Source organism: Crinia signifera, chromosome 9 (assembly GCF_055691185.1).
Source record: "Crinia signifera chromosome 9, ASM5569118v1, whole genome shotgun sequence".
In the NCBI taxonomy this organism is placed as follows: domain Eukaryota; kingdom Metazoa; phylum Chordata; class Amphibia; order Anura; family Myobatrachidae; genus Crinia; species Crinia signifera.
Genome location: NC_139225.1, coordinates 13054002 through 13080368, shown reverse-complemented (window position 1 = coordinate 13080368; position 26367 = coordinate 13054002). Strand labels below are relative to the sequence as shown.

At 45.9% G+C, this 26367-nt stretch overlaps 1 protein-coding gene across 1 annotated transcript in view; it reads left to right on the top strand.

Moving 5' to 3' along the window:
- The first annotated feature begins 235 nt into the window (after positions 1 to 235).
- PTGS1 (prostaglandin-endoperoxide synthase 1) overlaps positions 236 to 26367 on the top strand; it is a 73291-nt gene continuing 47159 nt past the window's right edge. Inside the window, exons 1-2 of the mRNA XM_083160489.1 lie at positions 236 to 296; positions 376 to 441. Coding sequence (XP_083016615.1) covers positions 290 to 296; positions 376 to 441 — 73 coding nt within the window. The 5' untranslated portion in view covers positions 236 to 289. The remainder of the gene's footprint in view (positions 297 to 375; positions 442 to 26367) is intronic.

Below are 26367 nucleotides of genomic sequence, written 5' to 3'. Positions count from 1 at the left end.
TCACCAACTCTGCTCTGCCAGGATCATCTAATGCCCCTGCTAAAATAATCTGATTAGAATGACAGACATTTACTGACCAATTATCCCACTGCACATTCTTTGTCGTACCTGTGACTATGAATGTTGTAAACCCTTTTTTTGCCCAAAGCTATCTTTTTTTCTCAGCCAATCCTATGACTTGTAGGAGGATGGTCTGGAATTTGGAAGGAGGGGTTAATCCTCTGTGCTGCTGTCTGAAGTTTGAATGCACTGAGTCTTTCTTCATGAAGGACCTAACATAGCTTTCGATATGGCTGGTAAGTTTCCTAACAATGACTCAAAAGCTTTGCTCCATTCAATGATACATTGACTTAATTATGACTGGCTATATTTCAGGAGGATATTTCATTCTGCTACTGGTCATGATGAATGTTTTGTCTTCATTCCAAACTTCTAATACAGGTTAGTAAAATCTCCTAGTTTTCTCAGACGTTTTCTGCTGATCTGAATTGAACAAGGCTTTCAGGTGACTGCATAAGCTGCATAAGCTGCCATATATATATATATGGAGAACAAAGATTTAATAATCAGAAGCCCCTGATGCAGCCAATTCACTTGCACAATGAGGCGATGCTGGACACTTTCCCCCAGCATTATGCAAGAGTGGATGTTGTATAATATCATCATTTAATATTATGTGTACCTGTAATAACAGTCACATTTTGATTACAAAAACATGAATGTAGTCTGCAACACTGTTGCTTAAGTTAAGTTACAGTTTATAACTTCCTTATTTGTGGTTATGAATGTATACATAAAATAAAATCATATACTCTATATTTAATGGTTAGCATTACTGCCTCACAGCGCTGAGGTCATGGGTTCTATCCCCACCATGTGTTATATATACGGGGCAGTACAGATGGTGTAATGGTTAGCATTACTGCCTCACAGCGCTGAGGTCATGGGTTCTATCCCCACCATGTGTTATATATACGGGGCAGTACAGATGGTGTAATGGTTAGCATTACTGCCTCACAGCGCTGAGGTCATGGGTTCTATCCCCACCATGTGCTATATATACGGGGCAGTACGGACGGTGTAATGGTTACATTACTGCCTCACAGCACTGAGGTCATGGGTTCTATCCCCACCATGTGTTATATATACGGGACAGTACGGATGGTGTACTGGTTACATTACTGCCTCACAGCGCTGAGGTCATGGGTTCTATCCCCACCATGTGTTATATATACGGGGCAGTACGGATGGTGTACTGGTTACATTACTGCCTCACAGCGCTGAGGTCATGGGTTCTATCCCCACCATGTGTTATATATACGGGGCAGTACGGACGGTGTAATGGTTACATTACTGCCTCACAGCACTGAGGTCATGGGTTCTATCCCCACCATGTGTTATATATACGGGGCAGCACGGATGGTGTAATGGTTAGCATTACTGCCTCACAGCACTGAGGTCATGGGTTCTATTCCCACCATGGCCCTAACTGTGCGGAGTTTGTATATTCTCCCCGTGCTTACGTGGGTTTCCTCTGGGTACTCCGGTTTCCCACAATCCAAAAATATACTGGTAGGCTAATTAGCTCCCAACAAAATTAACCCTAGAATGTCTGTGTGTGTGTGTACATGTGGTAGGGAATATAGAGTGTAAGCTCCACTGGGGCAGGGACTGATGTGAATGTTCAACTATACTCTGTACAGCACTGCAGAATATGTGTGCGCTATATAAGAAACTGTTAATAAATAATAATAATAAATAATAAACGTTGATTTATGTGGAGTGCCGGCTCGCTATATTTATATCGTCATTAAACAAATTGTGAAGGAACATTTTGACATCTTACTTTCTGTGCTTGCACGATCGGTCATATCTTCTTATGCACTTGAATAGGGATGTGGTTTGTCTACACTAAATCCATAGCTGTCATTTTATACCTTTTGTTCATGTTAATGTGCTGGTATTTTAATAAAGCAAAAAAGCTGCAGAGACATTTTTTCAAGTCCTAAATTTTCATGTACAATAGTAGTTTGTACGTATCGGTTACACGACTGGATACCCCCCCCCCCTCCTATGTGACCAAGCTAATTTCAGGTTTGGGGTCCATCTGTTTCCTCAGGAAGTACTTTTCCTACAATAAACTATCAGGTTTTTATTTAGCTAAAGATAGTTGTTGTTTTATTTTTATTGCATGTTTCAAGAGACGTGAGGCATTTACTTTGGAAGCATATTGGAAAAAAAATCGTAATGTTCCACCATTTAGGGAAATAGAGTCCTTATTTGGGAACAAACAAAAGAAGAACAGACAAACAGCGCTACTGTGAGGAGGATTAATAACCATGCCAAGTTTTTAATCATCAAAGTAGGTATTTTTGGTACTTGTTTTCTAGCACGGCGCCCAGATTTCCTACGTACGGCACCGTAGGAAAATCGCATCGCATGTGCCATAATAGTGGCATGCGATGCAATTTTTTTTTCTTAATGTAATTATTTCAATGGCCATTGTACCCCACTATATTGCATAGCATCGCATGTCCCGAAAATCGCATGCGATCACATAAGATCTTATAGGGTGTGCGATGCCATGACATTAGGTATACAATAATCTGATTGTCCCAAAAATAGGTTAAACGCACCCCCCCACTATCCACGCCACCTCAAAGTGTGGCGAGCGGCATCGGAACGCGTCCTCTGACTTTTTCACTATCCCACTATCGCCACGCTTCGGGCTTGCTGCACTCGCCACGCTTCGGGCTTGGTGCGCTTGCCACACTATGTAAAATCAGTGCCACGCCGACGTGAATAGTGGGGTAATGAACAATTCGGAGGACGCGTTCCACCGCCGCTCGCCACACTTGGCGTGGATAGTTTTGACAGCCAGATAGTTTTGACGATCGTGTTGCTACTGTTCCACACCGCAAGGTGTGTACTTATTCGATGTATATCTGATGGCTGTCAAAACAAGGCTTGATAAAGGCCCTAATTCGGGTCGAAACATTGACCAGAGTGTTGGCAGCGTACTAATGTGATGAAATAAAGCAAGTATTTAAAAACTTCAGTCTGGCGAGTGACCTCCCTTGTACCCACGTATATACCAAATACACTCCTTATGGAGGACTATTTTGAGTGTGCACCCCAGCATTAATGGACCTTTCAAGAGAGTGTCGTCCCACCCCATGGATATATATATATATATAAAATGGGTGGGTATATACTGTATACATATATTCAATTTTTTAACCTTTTTATATAGTTCAGACTAAAACATACAAATTGGTCTCAATTATTTATCTCCTATTATTATTATTATTATCATTATTTAAAAAAAAAATTCTAATGTAATTATCAATTGCAAACATAAAGGCTAAAGTTTTAGGAATGTGTCAGAATTAGAAATTTAGGGAAGTGATAGCATAGTCAGTAATGAATCTATATATAACGATACCGGGGAAGATTTATTTAGCTCACTGGGTACTTTATCACCTGCAAATTGGCCCTTAACTGTCAAGTTACAGATTGGGCTTGAAAAATGACAGTTCGGATCTGATTGGCCAATACCACCCCGTTTCGCCTAATTAACGAGGCGAAGCAGGAATGGACATCAACGAGATGTATTATCATCTTGTCTGCCGAAGGGGGGGAGCACAAACTCCCCCCCCTCCTCCGGCGATGTCCCTTCGTCCGCTGCTGAGTGTTCATACATTTGCCTTGCATATCGGCCTGCTATCATTTAGACAACAGAGCCGATGTGGACAGGGGCGCATAGGGAATAGGTCAACAGGGTCAATATGTTGACACATACATTAGGACGACTTGGGAAAGTTCAAAAGGTCAACATGAGTTTTTCACATTTTATCGAGCCAACATGTGCCGACAGGCGGTATTTCATGCCCTACCATAGTATCATCCACTAGGGCGTGGTGGGAGAATAGAAGGATAGAAGCATGGCGAGCGCAGCGGTGCACCGATACAGTGTCCATGACGATGGTGTCGACATTCGGAAAACCCATGTAGACCTTTGACTGTCGACCTACCCCATGTCCATCTAATACTTATGTTGACCTTTTCAGGTGTCGACTTAAGGCCATGTAGACTTTCCGTAGTCGACCCAATGCATGTCGACCTTAGGTGTTTTGACCATATAACCCATACCCGGCCCAAATGGTATTATTCTTCCATGAGTTCAATGGGCAAGACCACACACCCAGTCAGACGTCTACCGTATATCCGGACTCATGAGAGATTGACTCTAGGTTGACAGTCATAAGGTCGACCACTATTGGTCGACAGTCAAAGGTTGACAGGGCCCAAAGGTCAACAGTGAATAGGTTGACAGCCAAAAGTTTGACAGCCAAAAGGTTGACATGGGCAAAAGGTTGACATGAAAAAAAGGTGATTGTAAAATGGCGAGTGTAGAGAGCCATGAGAGGGGGGGGGGGGGGGGGAGGGGCGCGTTACACCTAGACAGTGTCAGTGTCAACATAGACACCGGAAAACATGAAAAACTCATGTCGACATTGAGAATGTCGATCTTTTGGCCATGTCGACCTTTTCACTGTTGACCATTAGTGGTCGACCATATGACTGTAGTCCTAGACATTGTAGATCTATTATACCAAAACAGAATGGCCACCGCTGGCCCTCTGTCCTTGCCATCATTGATGTGTAGGCTCCCCCGCTGAGTTCCATTGGCCGCACATTGCCTCGTGTCTACCCAATATACACTCATTATCCGTAATAACGGTGGATTTCAGATGTCCACCCCTTCACCCATAAATGGAAGCTCTAGCGCAAGATGTCTTCTGCCTGGTGGAAGCCCTCACAAATTCACAGATAGTTCCCCAGCTGGAATTATATCCGTGGCCTTAGGTTATAAAGCAGCAATGCTGACCATGGTGCCACCACGTGGCCTAGTACACTTGCAAATACACTAAACGTAATTCCCTTTTTCTGAACACAGAACTGGACGTCTCCTTTTCATACAGCCTGAATGCAAATAAAAATAAAAATGTGCCTCTACTCAGGGCCGGATTAACAATGGGCCTGATGGAGCTATAGCTCCAGGCCCACTCTCTAAATAGGCCCATTTTGTAGCTGAGGGTCAGGGCTTTCCAACGAGACCAGCCCCGCGTCGCTAGCCCCCCGGGAACCGGAGATACCGCCAGGCAAACCTGGAACGTTTTCCCCATAGGATAACATAGGACCCGCTAATTCCGACCTCCACCCGGTTCCAACACCTGCCAGTTCCCCCTACAGCATCACAGAAACTCGAGATTGATCTCAGTCGAACCCAAATCGCTGAGCCTTCAATCTCCTACCTGGTCCATATGGGTTCATTGGTTCTAGAGATATTGCAGGTAAAGCTATTTTTTTTTTTTTCATTTCTGAAATGTAATTTCATGGCTGTTCATGTTGTTTGAGGGCAGATTTCTCTGGAACCAAACGACCCAATTTGACGGGACCAAAATCATGCGAAGCCTACATGTAAATGGGTCAGTTGGTTCCGAAGATATAGCTGGTTGTTTAAAGGGGGGCGGGGTGGTTTTCTTTCCCCCTCACAACAGAAAATGCAGGGACTAGGCTGGTGTAAAAGGGGCCAGTCCGAGAATGTCCCTGCATGATCCTGGGACCATATTCCCTGCATTTTCTGGTATGAAAGGGGTATTATTTCAAATAGCCGGGACATGCAGTGCTCTGAATACAGTCGGGCAGCCCCCTGCTCTCTGCCCGGCTGTTAATGGCTGTCATTTCTGCCCGGCGGCGACTGTTCCCCAGTTACCGCGAGCATGTATTCCCCCTTGGCAATGAGCATGTAATCCCACATGACAACGAGCATGGAACCCCTGGCAATGAGCATGGAACCCCTGGCAATGTACATGGAACCCCTGGCAATGAACATGTAGGTAAGCAACACTTATGTAGCATAATTTTTAATAGGCATTATGCTGTTTGGCATAACACGTAATGGAGATTATGGTGCGAGGCTTAACATGTAATGGGCATTACGGTGTAAATTTTTAATGTGCGCTTTTGGAGCGCAATGCCCCTATTTATGAAGCATTATTGCTCAATCTGTTTGGTATAGTGCAGGCATGTCCGAACTATGGTCCTCCAGCTGTGGAACTACAAGTCCCATCATGCAATGCCACAGTTTTGCAATTAGGGAATGCTAAAACTATGTCAAGGCATGCTGGGACGTGTCGTTTCACAACAGTTGGAGGGCCACTGTTTGGACATGCCTGGTATAGTGTGTATTTTGGCTCAATCCATGTGGCAAAATGTGAATTTTGCCTTACTCTGTGTGGCATAACATGAATTTTGGCTCAATCTGTGTGCCATAGTGTGAATTTTTGCTCAATCGGTGTGAATTTTGTCTCATTCCATGTGACATTATGTGTAAGAGGCAAGTACAGTATAAGGGGTTACTATTGTGTTGCATGATTTGTATAAGGGGAATATGGTGTGGTAAACTTAGCTGACCACATAAAAGGTGCTGAAATGTTGTTAGTTTCAGCTTTCAGTATTTTATTTTTTATTACTGGAGTGCCGCCTCACCCTGCAAGTATCTTAGAACATCGGCATCCTGCGGGTGCACCTTTGGAGTGCACCCGCCAATATATCTCCCTCCATTTTTCTTATGCCAGCCCCCTGCCTTTTCCTGGCATATATAATTAGATGAAAGTATTTACACAAATAGAGACACACCCATGAGCAGACCACCCAACCAGAACACTGGTCAGGCCCCCCACATTATTAGGTGCTGGCCGCAACCCCTATTATTGTGCATAATAGGCCCTTGATCATTTTCAGCTCCAGGCCCATTTAGACCTTAATCTGGCTCTGCCTCTACTATGGAGTCCTGTGACTCCCGACTGCTCAGCAAGCACATTTACAATGGGCCCCGATAGAGTGTTTTTCTTCACATACTATTGCGTCCCCATTGTCTTCTCCGCTTGTGTGCACTTTTCACAGGGCTGGCTCTAATGGATGCCAGGCCAGATCATATATCCGCCGTGTGGCATCTCTGTCTCTAATAGAAAGGGCATTGGTGGTATGGCTAGAGAACGATGTGGTGGCAACTAGTTACTGGTTGATTGATTACTTCTCCAATTTGACCTCTTTAGAAGGTGTGTGTGCATTGGCAATATCTATAATGAGTGCACGGTCCTGTATACACCGCACCCCATGCACCCATTCAAAATACTTACCTCTCTGTTGGTGCCGCAAGTATCACCAAAAACATTGCTACAGAAATATGGCGCCATTGTCACAGAAATCTGACGAGACCTGCGCAGAGGCTGCATACTGGCCTTGTGCGCTCTTGATTGGACACTGGTTTGATACATGTCCCCCTTTCATACATACAGTATGTGTAAATACTCATTCGATACAACACAAGCAATAATAAAGCCAGTGTGTGTAGTGTCCAAACGTGTCATAATTTGTATACTGATTCCTTACTGTAATTACTACTGTAGCTATAAATTATGACTGCTAAACAAAGTGCATTGGCATATGCAATCTAATCTCCCCTATTCCTCTATTATCTCTACCCTTCCTTCCTCCCTCTGTAATTCAAACTCATTAACTTTAACTGACTTCCAGATGTTCTAGATGTTGCTGCATTATGTTTGTGACATAGCTGCCTACTCTCCTGCATTCTGCAGGAGACTCCCTGAAATAGCAGCAATCTCCCTCTCTCCCTGATTAGTCAAGCAATCTCCCTCATGTCACCTAGCCCACATTACACTGTTACATCATAGTTACCTCCCCTCCTGTGTTCTGCAGTAGACTCCCTGACATAGCAGAAATTTTCCTCTCTCCCTCATTAGTCTAGCAATCTCCCTCATGTCACCTAGCCCACATTACACTGTTACATCATAGTTACCTCCCCTCCTGCATTCTGCAGGAGACTCCCTGACATAGCAGCAATCTCCCTCTCTCCCTGATTAGTCTAGCAATCTCCCTCATGTCACCTAGCCCACATTACACTGTTACATCATAGTTACCTCCCCTCCTGCATTCTGCAGGAGACTCCCTGAAATAGCAGCAATCTCCCTCTCTCCCTGATCAGTCTAGCAATCTCCCTCATGTCACCTAGCCCACATTACACTGTTACATCATAGTTACCTCCCCTCTTGTGTTCTGCAGGAGACTCCCTGACATAGCAGCAATCTCCCTCTCTCCCTCATTAGTCTAGCAATCTCCCTTATGTCACCTAGCCCACATTACACTGTTACATCATAGTTACCTACCCTCCTGCATTCTGCAGGAGACTCCCTGACATAGCAGCAATATCCCTCTCTCCCTCATTAGTCTAGCAATCTCCCTCATTTCCCCTAGCCCACATTACACTGTTACATCATAGTTACCTCCCCTCCTGCATTCTGCAGGAGACTCCCTGAAATAGCAGCAATCTCCCTATTTCCCTGATTAGTCTACCAATCTCCCTCATGTCACCTAGCCCACATTACACTGTTACATCATAGTTACCTCCCCTCCTGCATTCTGCAGGAGACTCCCTGAAATAGCAGCAATCTCCCTCTCTCCCTGATTAGTCTAGCAATCTCCCTCATGTCACCTAGCCCACATTACACTGTTACATCATAGTTACCTCCCCTCCTGCATTCTGCAGGAGACTCCCTGACATAGCAGCAATCTCCCTCTCTCCCTGATTAGTCTAGCAATCTCCCTCATGTCACCTAGCCCACATTACACTGTTACATCATAGTTACCTCCCCTCCTGCATTCTGCAGGAGACTCCCTGAAATAGCAGCAATCTCCCTCTCTCCCTGATTAGTCTAGCAATCTCCCTCATGTCACCTAGCCCACATTACACTGTTACATCATAGTTACCTCCCCTCTTGTGTTCTGCAGGAGACTCCCTGACATAGCAGCAATCTCCCTCTCTCCCTCATTAGTCTAGCAATATCCCTCATTTCACCTAGCCCACATTACACTGTTAAATCATAGTTACCTACCCTCCTGCATTCTGCAGGAGACTCCCTGACATAGCAGCAATCTTCCTCTCTCCCTCATTAGTCTAGCAATCTCCCTTATGTCACCTAGCCCACATTACACTGTTACATCATAGTTACCTACCCTCCTGCATTCTGCAGGAGACTCCCTGACATAGCAGCAATCTCCCTCTCTCCCTCATTAGTCTAGCAATCTCCCTCATTTCCCCTAGCCCACATTACACTGTTACATCATAGTTACCTCCCCTCCTGCATTCTGCAGGAGACTCCTTGAAATAGCAGCAATCTCCCTATTTCCCTGATTAGTCTACCAATCTCCCTCATGTCACCTAGCCCACATTACACTGTTACATCATAGTTACCTCCCCTCCTGCATTCTGCAGGAGACTCCCTGAAATAGCAGCAATCTCACTATTTCCCTGATTAGTCTACCAATCTCCCTCATGTCACCTAGCCCACATTACACTGTTACATCATAGTTACCTCCCCTCCTGCATTCTGCAGGAGACTCCATGACATAGCAGCAATCTCCCTCTCTCCCTCATTAGTCTAGCAATCTCCCTCATTTCACCTAGCCCACATTACACTGTTAAATCATAGTTAACTTCCCTCCTGCATTCTGCAGGAGACTCCCTGACATAGCAGCAATCTTCCTCTCTCCCTCATTAGTCTAGCAATCTCCCTCGTGTCACCTAGCCCACATTACACTGTTACATCATAGTTACCTACCCTCCTGCATTCTGCAGGAGACTCCCTGACATAGCAGCAATCTCCCTCTCTCCCTCATTAGTCTAGCAATCTCCCTAATTTCCCCTAGCCCACATTACACTGTTACATCATAGTTACCTCCCCTCCTGCATTCTGCAGGAGACTCCCTGACATAGCAGCAATCTCCCTCTCTCCCTCATTAGTCTAGCAATCTCCCTCATGTCACCTAGCCCACATTACACTGTTACATTTTTGGGGAAAAAAGAAATAAGAGATAGATACATTTACATTGAATCATCAGCGCCATTTCCCACATTAGACACATCCTTTGGGTGGAGCATGACACGCCCCCTCAATGCTACGCTGTGCAAAATTCTGCTACCAACTATAATCTCCCTGAAACTAGTTTTCAAAAGTAGGCAAGTATGGTTTGCGATATAAGAATGCAAAGCCTTGCATTCAGGGAAGGATTAAGCCTTTGGGGGGCCCGGGTCACTTTAGGTGCCCCGATGTCCATGGGGTCCCCTGGCATCCAATGGCGACCTTCAGAATCCTCTTCAGTGCCATCTATGGTCCCATGGGTGCATTGCGCTAGTGCGCGAGTGATGTCCCCAGCGTGCCCGCGCAATGCATCCTTGGGAATGGGGATGCTGCTGAAAAAGGAATCCGACAGCCACAGTGGACACCAAGGTAAATATGAAAAAAGAGCCGGGGCGGGGGGGGGGGGGGGGGGGAGAGACAAATCATAGTGCGTCTAGTTCAAATCGCACCGTGTTCATTTTGCCTTGCGCGCTCCTGTGTAGTCCATATCGCAAGTCCAATAGTGTGTGCGGGCAGGTATATTGTACTACATCGCATCGTGTCTAGTTCCAATTGCACCCTGTGTAGGGATTTGCATGCAGTATGTATGTTACATATGTAAATAACATAATATGGGCATTCCCATAAAATTGGTGGGCGTACCACTGCATGTTGATGCCGGCTTGGTGCAGGCAGGTTACATCACATGACGCCAACGCCCGTCCCAAATTCGGCGGATAATGGGCGCTGGAAAAGTCAGTCCCGGTTTTTCAGGAGAAATATTTCTCCTGCTTGCGGTGGAACGCGAGGGGGTGTGTTACCGTGCACATCCCCTCGCATGCTAGTGGGGGGATTTGGGCCTCAGGGTGGGGCGGGCAATCGGCGGCAGCGTTTACATGTTTTTTAGGCAAGCAGACCTATTATGATTATCATTATTACTAAAAATAAAAAATAATATTATTATTAATGCAGATTAACCCCTTTCAGTGGGTAAACCTGATTATTTTCTGGACTATGCTTCAGTGCCCAGACTGGCAAGCCTGGAAAATTCTCGGGATTGCCGCTGCTTAGGACCGGGCAGCCCTGATGAGCTGAGTGCTAAACTCAGCTAGCTTCAGAGCTGCCCCGGCTCCGGCTGCTCAGCCGCGCCTCCTTCCCCCCGGCTTTTGTGCGACAGTCTGCGTCACGCTGGGCTGCCGGGGGGCAGGGCCGGGTTGCCGGGGGCAGGACGGGCAGCGGCTGACATAGTACTCTGCGGAGCTGCCCGGCCCCGGGAGACAGAGTGGTGGGGTGTTTTTTAGGGAGCGCTCCCCCTAAAAACTAAAAACTCGCCCATTGGGTAGCACTACCTAAAAAAAAAAAAACACCACTGAAGGGGTTCATTTTTTTAACGCTATGTTTGCAACTGTTTATGAAAACTGTACAAGCTGTTTATGAAAACTGTTCCTTATGGGAACACCCAACAACTGCAGCAGGGAGATCCCAGAGAGATGTTTTCCAGGAGTTAATTGAGAAAATAAAAAAAACTGGAAGAAAAAAAAACCCAGCTGGGGCTATATTGAAAATACAGCAGCCTTAATCTACGTTATATATCACAGATGGCATGCCACAAATGTTACATGACTGTAAATAAGGGAACATAAAATAATACATCTGTTACTTTTCCAGGCTCTCTCTGCAATATGGTTTGTTATCCAAACTTCCTCTCCTACAGAGAGGTGGCTCAAAGAACACATAGGGAAAAACACACGGGGCAAACACACTTCCAACAGGCGGAAACATCGGCCATTGGTATTTAATCGCCCGGGACTCCCCTCATGCATATTCCACTATTGGCAGTCGTTCTCACCTATCCACAGAGTTTCCGACTGTCGGCCTCTATTCCGACACTCGGAAAAACAGATCCATCGTTAAAAAAGTTTGAATGTCAATTTGACCACGTCTAGATCGACAGTAACTGAAGTTAGATGACAGCAATAGAGCGACGGGAGTGTGGTCATTGGTCACGTATTTTTGGTGCTGAATGTCAAAGGTGACAGTAGTTCGTACTTTAATATCCAAGTGGAGTGAGATTATAATAGTATTCTGGTTCACTCTTAGAGGCAAATTCCTTCTCAAATGGACAAAACCATGTGCACTGCAGGTGGGGTAGATGTTACTTGTGCAGAGAGAATTACATTTGGCTGGGGTTTTTCTTCAAAGTGAGATCTATATTGCAGTGTAGAAATAAAGCAGCCAGTATTTTCCCTGCACAGAAACAAAATACCTCACCCAAATCTAATTTTCTCTGCACATGTTACATCTGCCCCACCTGCAGTGCACATGGTTTTGTCCATTTGAGAAGGAATTTGCCTCTAAGAGTGAACCAGAATAAGGCCCTTTAAGCTATGTACACACACTTCATTTTGCTTTAGATTTGATGTTACATTCGATTTTCTATTAGATCTGGCATTAGGGGGGAAATTTACCAATATGAAAAACCTAGTTTTTCGTATTGGTATTTTCCCTACGACTGCATACGACTGTTTAAGTCGTATGCAAAGTCGTGTTCCGGAGGATCAGTTACAAAGCAGTCATATACGACTGCTTTGTAACCCTCCGATGGTGTAATGATTCGTATTAGCGGCCGTATATACGGCCGCTAATACGAATTATTTCTAGCAGTCTGCACGGATCAGTCAGATCCGTGCAGGCTGCAAGGTGTAAAAAAAAATAGAAAAAATAAATAAATAAAAAAAAAACCGGCGTGGGGTCCCCCCCACAGCCGAAACCAGCACCAGGCTGAAGGAGCCGGGGCCGGTAATTAAAAATCAGGGAACCCGACAAATAGGGGTTCCCCGATTTTTAACAACCAGCCCCAGGCTCCAGGTCCGGGGCTGGTTCCCAAAATACGGGGGACAAAATGAGTAGGGGTCCCCCGTATTTTAAGAACCAGCCCCAGGCACAACCAGCCGGCAGGGTAATGTCACAGCCGGGGGACACTTATAATATAAGGTCCCGCAGCCAAAACATTCTCCCTACCGACCAGTCAGCCTGGCCAGGGGCCCTGGGGGAGTGGGGACCCCCCCAATGAAGGGGTCCCCCCCCTCCAGGACTTACCTGACCAGGCTGAAGCCTGGTGCTGTCCGCGATGCCCCTGGGCGGTGGGCATCGAGCTGATAAATGGTGTAACAAAAAGATGAACCTATTGTTTTTTACTGTGGCACTACAAGTGCCAGCAAGCCTCCCCAGCAAGCTGGGACTTGGAGAACCACAAGTCCCAGCCTGCTGGGCATTAAAGGGCCCGCTGGCACTTGTAGTTCTACAGTTAAAAAAATAGTACACAAAACACACTGACACACTTTTAAAATAAAACTTTATTACACACAAAGCCCACACATACTAATACTTACCTATCTTCTTCCCATAGGTCGCCCTGGTCCTGTGTCGGCGTCTTCTGGTCCTGTGTCGTCTTCTTCCTCCATGTCGACCGTCGCTGTCACCGTCCGGATCCGACGAAATCCATTTGGGAAGCTGTGGAAGGAAACCATACTCACCTGTCCCAGCGCGACGTAGTCCAGGTAAGGGTCTTTGCAAAAAAACAAACCGACACCCCGAAACCAGACCGGACTGACGGAGACGCACGGTGTTTACATCGTGCGGCTCCGCCTCCCGAATGCCGCTATTGGCCGCCTTGCGGCCTAGCGGCCAATCAGGAGCCGCTAGGCCGCAAGGCGGCCAATAGCGGCATTCGGGAGGCGGAGCCGCACGATGTAAACAAACACACGTGCGTCTCCGTCAGTCCGGTCTGGTTTCGGGGTGTCGGTTTGTTTTTTTGCAAAGACCCTTACCTGGACTACGTCGCGCTGGGACAGGTGAGTATGGTTTCCTTCCACAGCTTCCCAAATGGATTTCGTCGGATCCGGACGGCGACAGCGACGGTCGACATGGAGGAAGAAGACGACACAGGACCAGAAGACGCCGACACAGGACCAGGGCGACCTATGGGAAGAAGATAGGTAAGTATAAGTATGTGTGGGCTTTGTGTGTAATAAAGTTTTATTTTAAAAGTGTATCAGTGTGTTTTGTGTACTATTTTTTTAACTGTAGAACTACAAGTGCCAGCGGGCCCTTTAATGCCCAGCAGGCTGGGACTTGTGGTTCTCCAAGTCCCAGCTTGCTGGGGAGGCTTGCTGGCACTTGTAGTGCCACAGTAAAAAACAATAGGTTCATCTTTTTTTTACACCATTTATCAGCTCGATGCCCACCGCCCAGGGGCATCGAGGACAGCACCAGGCTTCAGCCTGGTCAGGTAAGTCCTGGAGGGGGGGGACCCCTTCATTGGGGGGGTCCCCACTCCCCCAGGGCCCCTGGCCAGGCTGACTGGTCGGTAGGGAGAATGTTTTGGCCGCGGGACCTTATATTATAAGTGTCCCCCGGCTGTGACATTACCCTGCCGGCTGGTTGTGCCTGGGGCTGGTTCTTAAAATACGGGGGACCCCTACTCATTTTGTCCCCCGTATTTTGGGAACCAGCCCCGGACCTGGAGCCTGGGGCTGGTTGTTAAAAATCGGGGAACCCCTATTTGTCGGGCTCCCTGATTTTTAATTACCGGCCCCGGCTCCTTCAGCCTGGTGCTGGTTTCGGCTGTGGGGGGGACCCCACGCCGTTTTTTTTTTAAATTTATTTATTTTTCTATTTTTTTACACTGTAGCCTGCACGGATCTGACTGATCCGTGCAGGCTAAAACGCAAATAGAACAGGAAAATGGTGTTCTATTTTCCTGTCGTATTTGCGTGGGTGTTTCACACCACTAAGCAGCCGTATTGTCAGTACGGCTGCTTAGTAAATCAGAAACCACCATTCTTTTGAATGGTGATTTCTGTCGTATCCTATCGATGGTGTAGGGCATTCGTATTTGTAACTACAAATACGAATGTTCCATCTTTAGGACTACGAATTGTTGTATTTTTGGGATTGTAAATCCCGAAAATACAAATTCGTAAAAAAAAGGTGTATTTCTCCCTACGAATACACCTTTTTTCTACGAATCCATTTTGGTAAATGTCCCATCTTGTCATTCAATTTGGCATTAGATCTGTACTTTTGCATTAGATATCGAATTCTATTTACATTCCCGGTACATTGTGCACATTCGATTTACTGGATCGAATTCGATATTTCCTTGGCTGTACAGTAGATTTTTTTGTTCGATTTTGAGAAAACAGGAGCGCCCATCGAATCGGATGCAGATCGAAAGTGTCCTAAAAACCGTTCGATGTGGATTCGATTTTACTTCTATAAGCAAAATTGAATCGCAAATATCCAAAATTCGATGCATGTGCTTTAGTCCCATTAAAGGGCTAGATGAGGATTTCTCTATCTGTAATATAAATGCTATGTTATGTTGGGCACACACCAAAACGATTTGGGCTCAATTTCCCCAATTTTGATATGTCTGGGTGTATGTAACAAGAGCAGAATTATACATGTTTTTAATGCGATTCTGCTTCGATGCAAGTTTCGTGTGCAGATAGTGTACTCCAATTACAGGAAATCGTTTCACAATCATTGCACAATCATGGTCGTTACTGGTGTGGACCTTACATAAGATACAGACAATATGGCACTTTTTCAGATCTGATTGCAGTACAAATTTGTTCTTAAAATGGCCAAAACCGTGTACACTGCAGGTGGGGCAGATGTAACACGTATAGAGAGAGTTCGATTTGGGTGAGTTATTTTGTTTCTGTGCAGGGTAACTACTGTCTGCATTATTTTTACACTGCAATGTAGATTTCAGTTTCAACACACCCCACACAAATTTAACTCTCTCTGCACTTGTTACATCTGCCCCACCTGCAGTGCACATGATTTTGCCCATTTTGAGAACAAATTTGTACTGCGATCGGATCTGAATTAGACATAATATCCAATTACTGCAGGTAATAGACTCATGCAGGGGGGCTCAGGGGCAAACCCAGGATTTGAAAAGGGGGGTTTCCAGATGGAGTAAATAATAAAAAATTATATATATATATATATATATATATATATATATATATATATATATCCTGTTGCACCACCCCTGCAACCTGGCCCCCGTTCTTTGTCATCCCTTGAATATAGTAAATTTTCATTACTCATTCAGGGCGGGATTCTCTAAACTAAAAATGCGGTAAAAACCCCGTTATCAGGGTTTTTACCGCATTTTGGGATGCTGTAAGCATCCCCCGCCGGGTTACCGCGGCGGGGGGCATCGCCAGAAAAATCTGGCGATGCCCCATAGAAGCCAATGGACTTCTATCGCAACCCTCCGCCGCCCCGCGCCGACCCCCCGCCGCCCCGCATCGCCCCCTCACCTGTGTCCGGGCAGCACAGCGCAGTGCTGCCCGGACCTGTGACCTCCTCCCTGCACTGATCCTCTTCCGGGTGCAGGGAGGAGGAGAGCCCGGCGCTGCTGCTGCTGTGTGTGAGGGAGGGGGGAGCCGCCGGGACCTGCTGGGACCCGGCGACTCTCACCGCAAAGGACAGCTCTTAACGCAAGAGCTGTCCTTTGCCTTAATTATCGCATATGTTACAACATATGCGATAATTAAGTATGCGATGGGCGGCGAAGGGGGGCGGAGATTCTTAGAGAATCTCCCCCACAATCTGGCAATCCAATCGATCAATCTATCAATCTACCAATCCATCAATTAGTGCAACACACACCACGAATGTATCACACTTCCTGAAAAGAGCGCAGGTTACATAAACCCCCTTTTTGTATGCAACTTCTCTGTGAGGTAGGTCTCCTCACGTGTAACCCGCTGCCAGTACATAAGTTATACACCAGAGAGGTGAGCGCTAGCTACCCAAACCTTTCAGAACTAGAGAATAAGAAAGTAAGCTTTAAGTCAAAGGTATTTCTTGTAATATGCCTGTGGATAGGATGAAAAACACATGGGCCCGATAGTTATGCTGAGACACTATCTCTAGCACTCGGATGCTGAAATGACCCATTTTGGGTAATCTCTTCTGGGTGTGACCTATTCCTCCCAAGATAATCCTACATTGTGCGGCCAAGATGGCTGCCGCACCTGATACCTTTTATGGTTGGACTATATAACGGGTAGAAGTTATTACAAAATGTCTGCACCAACTCGGCAGTATGCTTATATTGTGCTCTCTACTCTAAAGGCCCATACACACTGGGCGACTTTGAGCTGAAAGTCGCTCAAAACAGCAAGTTTGAGCAGCTTTCAGCTCAAAGCCGCTCAGTGTGTATGGTCCGGCGATGAGCGGTGACTGCTGCTGCGCGCTCCCGTAACATCTCCAGGGAAGCCGTTCATCTGCTGGTAATACCATCAGATGAGCGGCTTTCAGGACGGCTTTGCATAGTGCTCCGCTATGCAATGCCGTCCTCCCCCCCTCCGTCGGCGCCGGGCAGGGGGAAAGCCGCTCTGTGTGTATGCACTGAGCGCAGCGGCGTAACTATAGCACCGCAGCCCCTGCCACCGCGGGGGGGGGGGGGCGGGGGGGCGCTGTGCATGTGGGGGCGCCGGGGGCTGCGGTGCTATAGTTAAACCCCCCCTTAATCCACCGCAGACTTACCTATCGCGCTGGTTCCGGCGGCTCCGTTCTTCTGCTGAGGACCACCACAAAATGGCCGCCCCCATATAGCACACTGTTCTCTGAAACTGTCTGCTGTATGGGGGCGTCCATTTTCTGGTGGTCCTCAGCAGAAGAACGGAGCCGCCGGGACCAGCGCGATAGGTAAGGCTGTGGGGGATTGAGGGGAGGTTTGCATTGGCGGCGGGGTAGGGGTGCTTGACGGGGCGGCGACGGGGGGTGGGCGCCCCCCCCTAACGGCGGGGGGGGGCCAAAACGTAGCTACGCCACTGACTGAGCGGCTTTCCCCGCAGCGATGATTGACATCATCGCTTTCCATACACACTGGGCATAGTCACCCAGTGTGAATGGACCTTATATCATCAACTACTGTATCTCTGTTTTTCAACTTAATGCAGTTCTATTTCCTTTGTTCAGTGTACCATGTTTTTGTGATGTATTTTAAGCGATTTTGAGTCCTATGAAAGAAAAGCGCTATATAAATAAACGTATTATAATTATTATTATTATTGTAATAACAAAATGCAAACAGGCAAAGCAAGAATATTTACCATGAATAAAGGTAATTAGTTAACTGATCTTAATATCTCTACTTCGTACTGACCACAATACTGTGTCATTATATTCTACTGTATTTGTTAGTCAAAGCGTAGTTCTGTATTGTGGTATCACGTATACAGTGACACAGAATAATGACAATGCATTCTGCAAATAAATGGAAACATTTCCATGTATATTTGTATTTTAGGTTGTCTTCTCCCCGAATTATAGTATGCTTTTCTCTTAGCAGTAATTTAAGGAGAACCAACCAAAACACCCGACTTTAACCTTTGAGTGCCAGAGAGAGATGTGTAAAATATCGGCTAAAAAAGCCAGCGTCTCTCACATTTGTTATATACATTCAAATTAAAAATGTTGTTTAAAAAAAAGTTTATAGTTTATAGTAAATATTGCAGGTCATCATGATAAACAAAAATGTTTGCTTGGCAATTTTCACAACTATTTTCACAAATTCACTTGGCAGTTAAAGGGTTAATTGAAGTGTTATCAGTTAGATATAATCATGGGGGTTATTCAGAACGGATTGCTGCTACGCTAAATTTGCAGAGCCCTTGGTTCAGGTATAAACCACCCAGCCAGAGGGAAATCTCTCCCGTGCAAGCCTGCAAAACCATTACCAGCCGCTCACCACTGGAGGATGTTTCCGCTGTGTGCAGTCTGTGCATAGCCGAGGACTTACTTGGCTGCGATAGAAACTGGCTGATTGGGGATCAGAGGCGGATGGGGCCGCTGGGAAACCGGGCGATTTCCCGCCGCTCCCCCCCCCAGGTCCGCTGCCCGGCTGTCCTGCCCGCACTAAACATGGCCATGTTTGAGCAGTTTGACGATGGCCGCGGCCGCCGGTAGCTCCTGGATGGCGCAGCGGCACCACCTCGCGCCCCCCACCCCCCCCCGGTTCACTAGCACTGCACTGTAGGATCCCCCCCGGCTGGTCACTTGCACCCCCCCCCCCGCTGGTCACTCGCCCCCCCCCCCTCCGCTGCTGGTCACTCGCAAACACCCCCCCCGCTGGTCACTCGCACCCCCCCCCCCGCTGGTCACTCGCACCCCCCCCCCCTGCTGGTCACTCGCAACCCCCCCCAGTCATCCCCCCCCCCATCACTCGCACCCCTCCCCCCCCCCCCCCCCCCCGGGGCTGCTTCAAAACTTTTCCCGGGCCGGATCTCCTCACCAATCCGCCCCAAAAACCACAAAAACGCCTGGCGCCCCTGGGTTTTCCCTAAAACTCCCATAAATTGTCCGGTTACCACCCACAAACACAGGCTTCCTGTCAATTAACTTGCATATGGCCAGCGATTAAAAAGTAGCATACGCGCTCTGATCTATCGATTATAGCCTGGCCCGTAACTTTTCAGCTGTGCAGTCAAGTCTGAATAACCCCCTAAATACAAAGATTTACCTTCCCAATGCTGGTGTATCTATAATGGGCGCAAGGCCCCTGGGTGCAGGGGGCAACACACTGCACACCCTGCACCCATTTAATCATACCCTCCTCTCCGTCGTTCTGGCGTTGGAAACTGGCCGCAGCTTCAATTTTCTGGTGATTTGTGCATGTGCAATAGAGGTGTCCCTGTTAACGCAGCACAGAGACACCATGTTGGCGGAGACCTGCGCATGTGCTGTAACCTCTGACACAATGCCAGAGTCTACTGCACCACTATAGAGGAGGGGGGCCCAATCAGAGTCTGCACAGGGGCCCTCTCATCTCTTAAAGGACCTCTGATTCCCAGGATACGGACTTCCTTTAATCTCATGGAACTTCCAATGTCTTCGGTCGTTCAGAACTGTCTCCTTTCTGCTACAGAACTTAGCATGATCCTATTGCTAATATTATGCCCCTCGGATATCTCTCTTGAAACGAGATACTGACAGAGGACTCAGAACATTCTTGTTTTCTTAGTAGCAGAGGGAAGAGCAGGCCTCCAGCATTTCAGTTGCCAGGGAAACATAAGTGTTTGGCTCAGTTAGGATGTAAATAGAATTTTCAGTTTAAAATAATATTTACAGAGTAACATTTTCGGCACTTAAGGTAAAAGATATTTCAGATAGTGGGGCAGATGTATTAAGCCTGGAGGAGAGATGCACTGGAGATAAATGAACGGAGATAAAGCACCAGCCAATAAACTTTGTTTGAAATGACAGTTGGGAGTTGATTGGCTGGTGCTTTATCTCCTTTCACTTTATCTCTTCACCAGGCTTAATACATCTTGCCCCAATATTTGTTAAGTGAGGAAGATGGATAATAGACACATTATCATACATCAAGGGATGTTTATGTATACAGCCTACCATAGCCAGAAGACGTAGATAAACAGCCAGCAGTTGTCCAGTCCCAGGTCAATTCTTTGAAAACTGATAAATGTTATTATGGAATATAGTGCGGTGCCGAACTTCCCATTAGGCACGTTACTGGGAGTGGCACATGTTTGGGGGCGGGACTTGGATGCTTGTGATAGTACTGTCAGCCTGAACATGTACCTGGAAGTGCAAAATATCTACTGTACTGTACCATATTCCAAATAGAATGTAAATGGGTAGGACGTGCAGATACTGCCCCTGTAAACCTTAGTACAGGTTGAGTATCCCTTATCCGGAATGCTCGGGACCACGAGCATTTTGGATAAGGGATTTTTTCGGTGTTTGGAAAAAAAAAATTCCGTACTTACCTGGTGGTGCCTCGATGGTCTCCCGATGTCCACGGTGTCCCCCCGCATCCACGGTGGCCTTCAGGATCCTCTACAGTGGCATCTCCGGTCCCAGGGGTGCATTGCGTGAGTGCACGGTCACGCAATGCACCCTGGGACCGGAGATGCCGCTGAACAGGATCCCGGAGGCCGCCATGGACATCGGGGGATGAGGAAAAAAAATATTCTAAAAAACCACGGTTTTCGTAATATTTCATTTTTGGAATACACGGATAAGGGAGACCCGACCTGTAAATATGTATACGCAACAAAAAATAAAACAATGTCACAGTTAGTGGCTTTTTTTTATGAATCCATTAAATTGGCTATTATGAAATGAGGGCTTATAAGTAATCAATAAAAATAATAAAATTATGCGTGGGCAGGCGTAAGTTGTTGTTGTGCCTAGGGGCGCCCTTATCCCTAAATCCCCCCTTGATATAGTGCAGAAAACAAAAACACAGTACACTACTATGGAATCAAGTGGCTCATTCCTATTCTTTCTTTCTATTTGTGATACTCAAGCCTTTGGCTGAGCTGCAGGGGTTAAGAGATATTGGAAAGTTCCAAAAAGCCAGTTGATTCTTATCAGAGGGTGAGTGGGATGTGTTAGGTTGGAAGACAAAGGAACTTCTTGGAAAGTTTTATGACCCGGTAAAACCACATTCTTTAGGCTTGCTAATGTAAAAGAACGGGAGGTGTGAGGTTGAGTGGAAAGGAAACCAGGCGAGGTGCATGGCCCCCATGTGAGAAGGGTCAATTCCAGTAAACAGACTGTAGAGATCTCCAAGCGAATATGGAGGAGAAAACACATTGAAAGTGATCTCAGAGTGCAACGGGTGCATTACTGATTCCTAGAGACTGAGGATATGTGATGTAATACTGTCCCGCCGTTGTGTATGCTGTTGTTGCCATTGAAGTAAATAAAAAGGAAATGCACTTCTGTAACCTAAAGTAATTGATATGAACATTGTGGTGGAGAAGAGAATAGCAAGGGTTGATATTGGATAACTATGACAATAACCCTGTCTGAACTGTGAACTTTTAAATAAACTGCTGTGCTGTTTGTAAAGAGAAGACCTGATGTTCCATTCCATTCCATCATTTACCCACATTGCCTGGGGGTATCACATATTTGCCTCCTCTTAATGGTTTTGTTGGAAAGTCTGCCAGATGGCAAGGCCAGAGGAGTCAGTGCTGAGTGATGGCAGGGAGCAAAATATATAGTACAGTAGTGATAACAGCCATTACCCTGCAGCATGTGCATCGCTCTCTCCCATCACAAGTAAGTAAAGATACAGGACTGGCCAAACATTTTAGGCAGGTGCGAAAAAATGCTAGAAAGTAAGAATGCGTTCAAAAATAGCATTAGTAGTTTATTTTTATAAGTTTACAAAATGCAAAGTGGATAAACAGAAGAGAGATCTCAATCACATCCATATTTGGTGTGAACACCCTTTGCCTTCAGCATCATCAACTCTTCTAGGTACAATTTTTGCAGGAACTCGGCCAGGAGGTTGCTCCAAACATCTTGGAGAACCAACCACAGATGTTCTGTGGATGTAGCTGGCTTAACTACCACACAGACTCGATAAGGTTTAGATGATGTCTCTGTAGGGCTCATACAAACTGCCTTCGGTTACAGCCAAAAATGTTTTGTTTTTGTGCATAGTTCCATGTCGAGGGTATGGATTTTTAGCTGCAATTCTTTCATGAAGATCACTTCTGGGCAGACTTCCTCGCACAGTAGATGGGTGTACCTTGGTCCCTGCTTTTTGACAGTTCTGAGCACTACTGGACATTTTCAGATTTCAAAGGGAAGTAAGCATGATGGAATTTTCATCTGATGCAACTTGTCTTGGCCGTCCCCAACATTGCCAATTTCATTGTGCATATTCAAAACCGCTTGAACAGTACATCTTTACCTGTGGGAGACCTTGCTGATGCAGTATAACTTTCTTGAGTCTTGTTGCTGTACACAGTCTTGCCATGGTGTAAGAACTGTGACATTAAATTGTCTTCTACAACCTCATCTTTGTAAGAGAGTTTGGCTGTTTATCACCCAGGTTTAAGCCCCCATCACCGATGTTTCTGTTTCAGTTATTGACTACACATAATATCGTCCATTTTCATGCCGAATAGATGAAAATAGCATTCAATATAATTTTTTCCCTAGGCTTTCGGAAACATTCCGAAAGTCCGAAAAGAAGTGGATCGGTATCTAATTTTCAAATTTAGCAGCCATTTCCGCAAATGCAGGTTTGGCTTTTCAAAGTGACGGGCCGATATTTCTGCTGGGCAGAAATTTTGGTGAACATTGAATACCTGGCTAAATTTGGCTCTCATCCTCCTCCTTTCCGTGTATCACTGCTTTACACAATATGGGCAGTTGAGACACTTATCGTGGATAGGCTAGTAATGCCTACCCACGCCTCGATGAGTGCTTAGAGTTGTATAAGGAATCCCTTTCCAATATTTAACATTTTACTTAATACACCGCAATGCACTAAAATGTTATGGTATCGTTTCTTATACATAGTTGATGTTATCTGAATTAAGGGCCTAATTCAGGACTGATCGCTGCTTGCACTTTAGGTGAATGTTGTAGAAAAACAATATCAATAAGCTTGTGATTAGGTTACAACATTGCAAGTAGAGAAGTATAGACAATTTTTTTCTTTTCTTTTTAATGACAAATAATTTATGTTTCGAATGGCCGAGAAATCCGATGTATATAAAGTATGCTAAACTTGCTGCACTCCTACCCAACGAGCTACTTGTGCTTCCATTTAAATGTCACTGGGAAGAAGACAATATTTCCATAGAATTCCTTTAAAAGGACATTGTGTTACAGCCAAACGGACCAATTTGTCGTTACATAACAGTAAGTTAGGCAGTTGTGACCTGGTCTCCCACACTGTAAGATGATTTGTGTGACAGTGATGGCATTGCCATCAACCTTCCACAAAACATACAATAAAACCGTATAACAGGAGTACAATAAAAATATTTTGCATTTGTTTGGGCAAATTAAGGAGGATTACATTAGTCATGCTCATTGTCTGGAGAACTGCTTACATTTATTTTTGTTACTTGTTTTTGTCTGTAAAAGGGTCAGTACTGTATGTTTCTTACCATTTATCATGACAATGCTGTGATTGTGTATGATGAAACAGTGGACTCCTCAAACATTTACCTCACCGCTCATCCCTGTCATGAAATGGACACAGTGGGCCAGATGTATTAAGCCTGGCAAAGAGATAAACTGGAGTTAATGTGGAAGGAGATAACGCATCAGCCAATCGGCTGTGTTTGAAATATGGCAGTTGGGAGTTGATTGGCTGGTGCGTTATCTCCTTGCAAATTAACTCCAGTTTATCTCTTTGCCAGGCTTAATACATCTGCCCCAGTGTATGCTCAGCTTCCTTATATAACACCTAAATGTTTGATGTTATTGATACCAAGAGATCTGTGGGACATAGCGAGATCTTTACTGTGTGTAATGCAGCTGTAATATTCAGGAAGGGGTGTGATATGAAATGTAATTCAGGATGTCCACATGTTTGGAAAGTCAACATTTCATGTTGACATTCCCAACTGACCTAATGTAAACTATTCAATAAGTCAAAGTTATCAATGTCAACTGTCAGAATGTCAACAATACTTTCTTAGTCTACCGTTAATTGTAGCCTATACTTAATTAAGGTAACAGCAGGAAGGAGAGTCCTTATGCGCTAGGGGCCTGATTCAAATGATTTATGGTATAAAGGGTCAACAGTCAACGGGTCTGTCTTGGTCGAAGCCAAATGGTCGAAATGGACAAGGTCGACTTAGGGTAAACGTCAGTGTGGAAATGGTCATCCCAAGCAAGGATTGACATACAGTACAGTCAGAGGCGTAACTAATATTGTGGCGCCCCCCCGCCAAAAAATTACCTTGCCCCTCCGCATGCCGCTGCCGCCGGCCCCGCATTCAGTCCGGCACCGCAGATAGCCTCTGGGCTCCGTCTCCTGCAGTAATGAAAAAATGACACAACAAAATGGCTGCCCCCGTACAGCAGACAGTTTTTTTAGGGATGTTAGAGGAGGCGGCGGCCTCCTCTAGCATCCTTAAAAACTGTCTGCTACTAGGGGGCAGCCATTTTGTCGTGTCATTTTTCATTACTGCAGGAGACGGAGCCCAGAGGCTATCTGCGGTGCCGGACTGAATGCGGTGGTGGCGGCATGCGGAGGGGTAAGGGGGGGTCTGACCAGAGTGCCCGGGCACCGGGGGCGCCCAGCTGGCGCTTGCTCCCCCAAGCAGCCGCGGTGGCTGCCTTACGGTAGCTACGCCTCTGAGTACAGTAGGTTTTTTTATGTTCTTTTTGTACACATTTGTAGATTTTATCACATGGACCCCAAATTCGAGTTGCATGTCCCCTCGCATTGTTCACCGTGCTTCATGCAAGGTGCCTTACTTCGCTACCGCTTCACTCAGCAATTTAACATTCGCAACACCTGGATTGTAAAGTAATAAAAAGTTCAAATAGAGATGCCTTTAAATGCCCGGAAACTCATCTCAACCCGTCAACCGGTTACCATTCACATGGGTATTGAGTCAGGGCAGCCGAAGGGGGGGGTACTAATTACCTGGGCCCAGGCTTGCTGTTCCGACCCCTCCCTTCCCCCTCCATCCCTCCCGGGTAGCAACAGCAGCACACACTTCTACAGCATGTTTTCTTTCACCCTCCTCTAAACATTTTGGGGGTGTGGCCTAAGGGCGGGAGGTGCCCACACCTCCCACCCTTAGGCCACGCCCCCAAAACTTTACCGGGGCCGGCATTCCTCTCGGCTGCCCTGTATTGAGTTCCTATCGCTGCTGCTTATGTGGAAACAGCAGTGATAGCCCTAATATGTAGTTAATTGTCACTCCACTACGATGCTTTACTAACGTTATTCAACAAAAAGATTTGTCTAGGTGTTTTTAAAATACCCGTATAACTTATTAATACAGGGAATACAGGATTACTATAGTGACAACGCCTCATCAGTAGGGTAAAACTAACCGGTCTCACAACGGTCTAAACCCAGCTCACGTTCCCTATTGGAGGGTGAAAAATCCAACGATTAATGAATTGTGCTTCACAATGATAGGAAGAGCCGTCATCGAAGGAAATATTAAAATACACAATTAGGTGAATACAATAAAAACAGTGATGATGTGATCTAAAAGGCTGATGTGGGGGTTCACATGTACTATAATAAATCTCCTTTTATTCAATACCACATTGTATTCAATGTCTTATAGTTACTATGGGGCAGATGTATTAAGCTTTAACAAGAGATAAATCCAAGGGTGATACGGAGAGATAAACGTCCAGCCAATCACCAGCTAACTGCCATGTTACAGCCTGTGTTCAAAAAAGTCAGTAAGGAGGTGATTGGCTTGCATTTATCTCTTGTTAAGGCTTAATAAGGCTTTGATGTGTTATACTGTAAGTTGCTTTCCAGCTAAATCACATTGGAATAGATGGACTGTCCCTATAAGTCAGGGGTGGGTAGCTT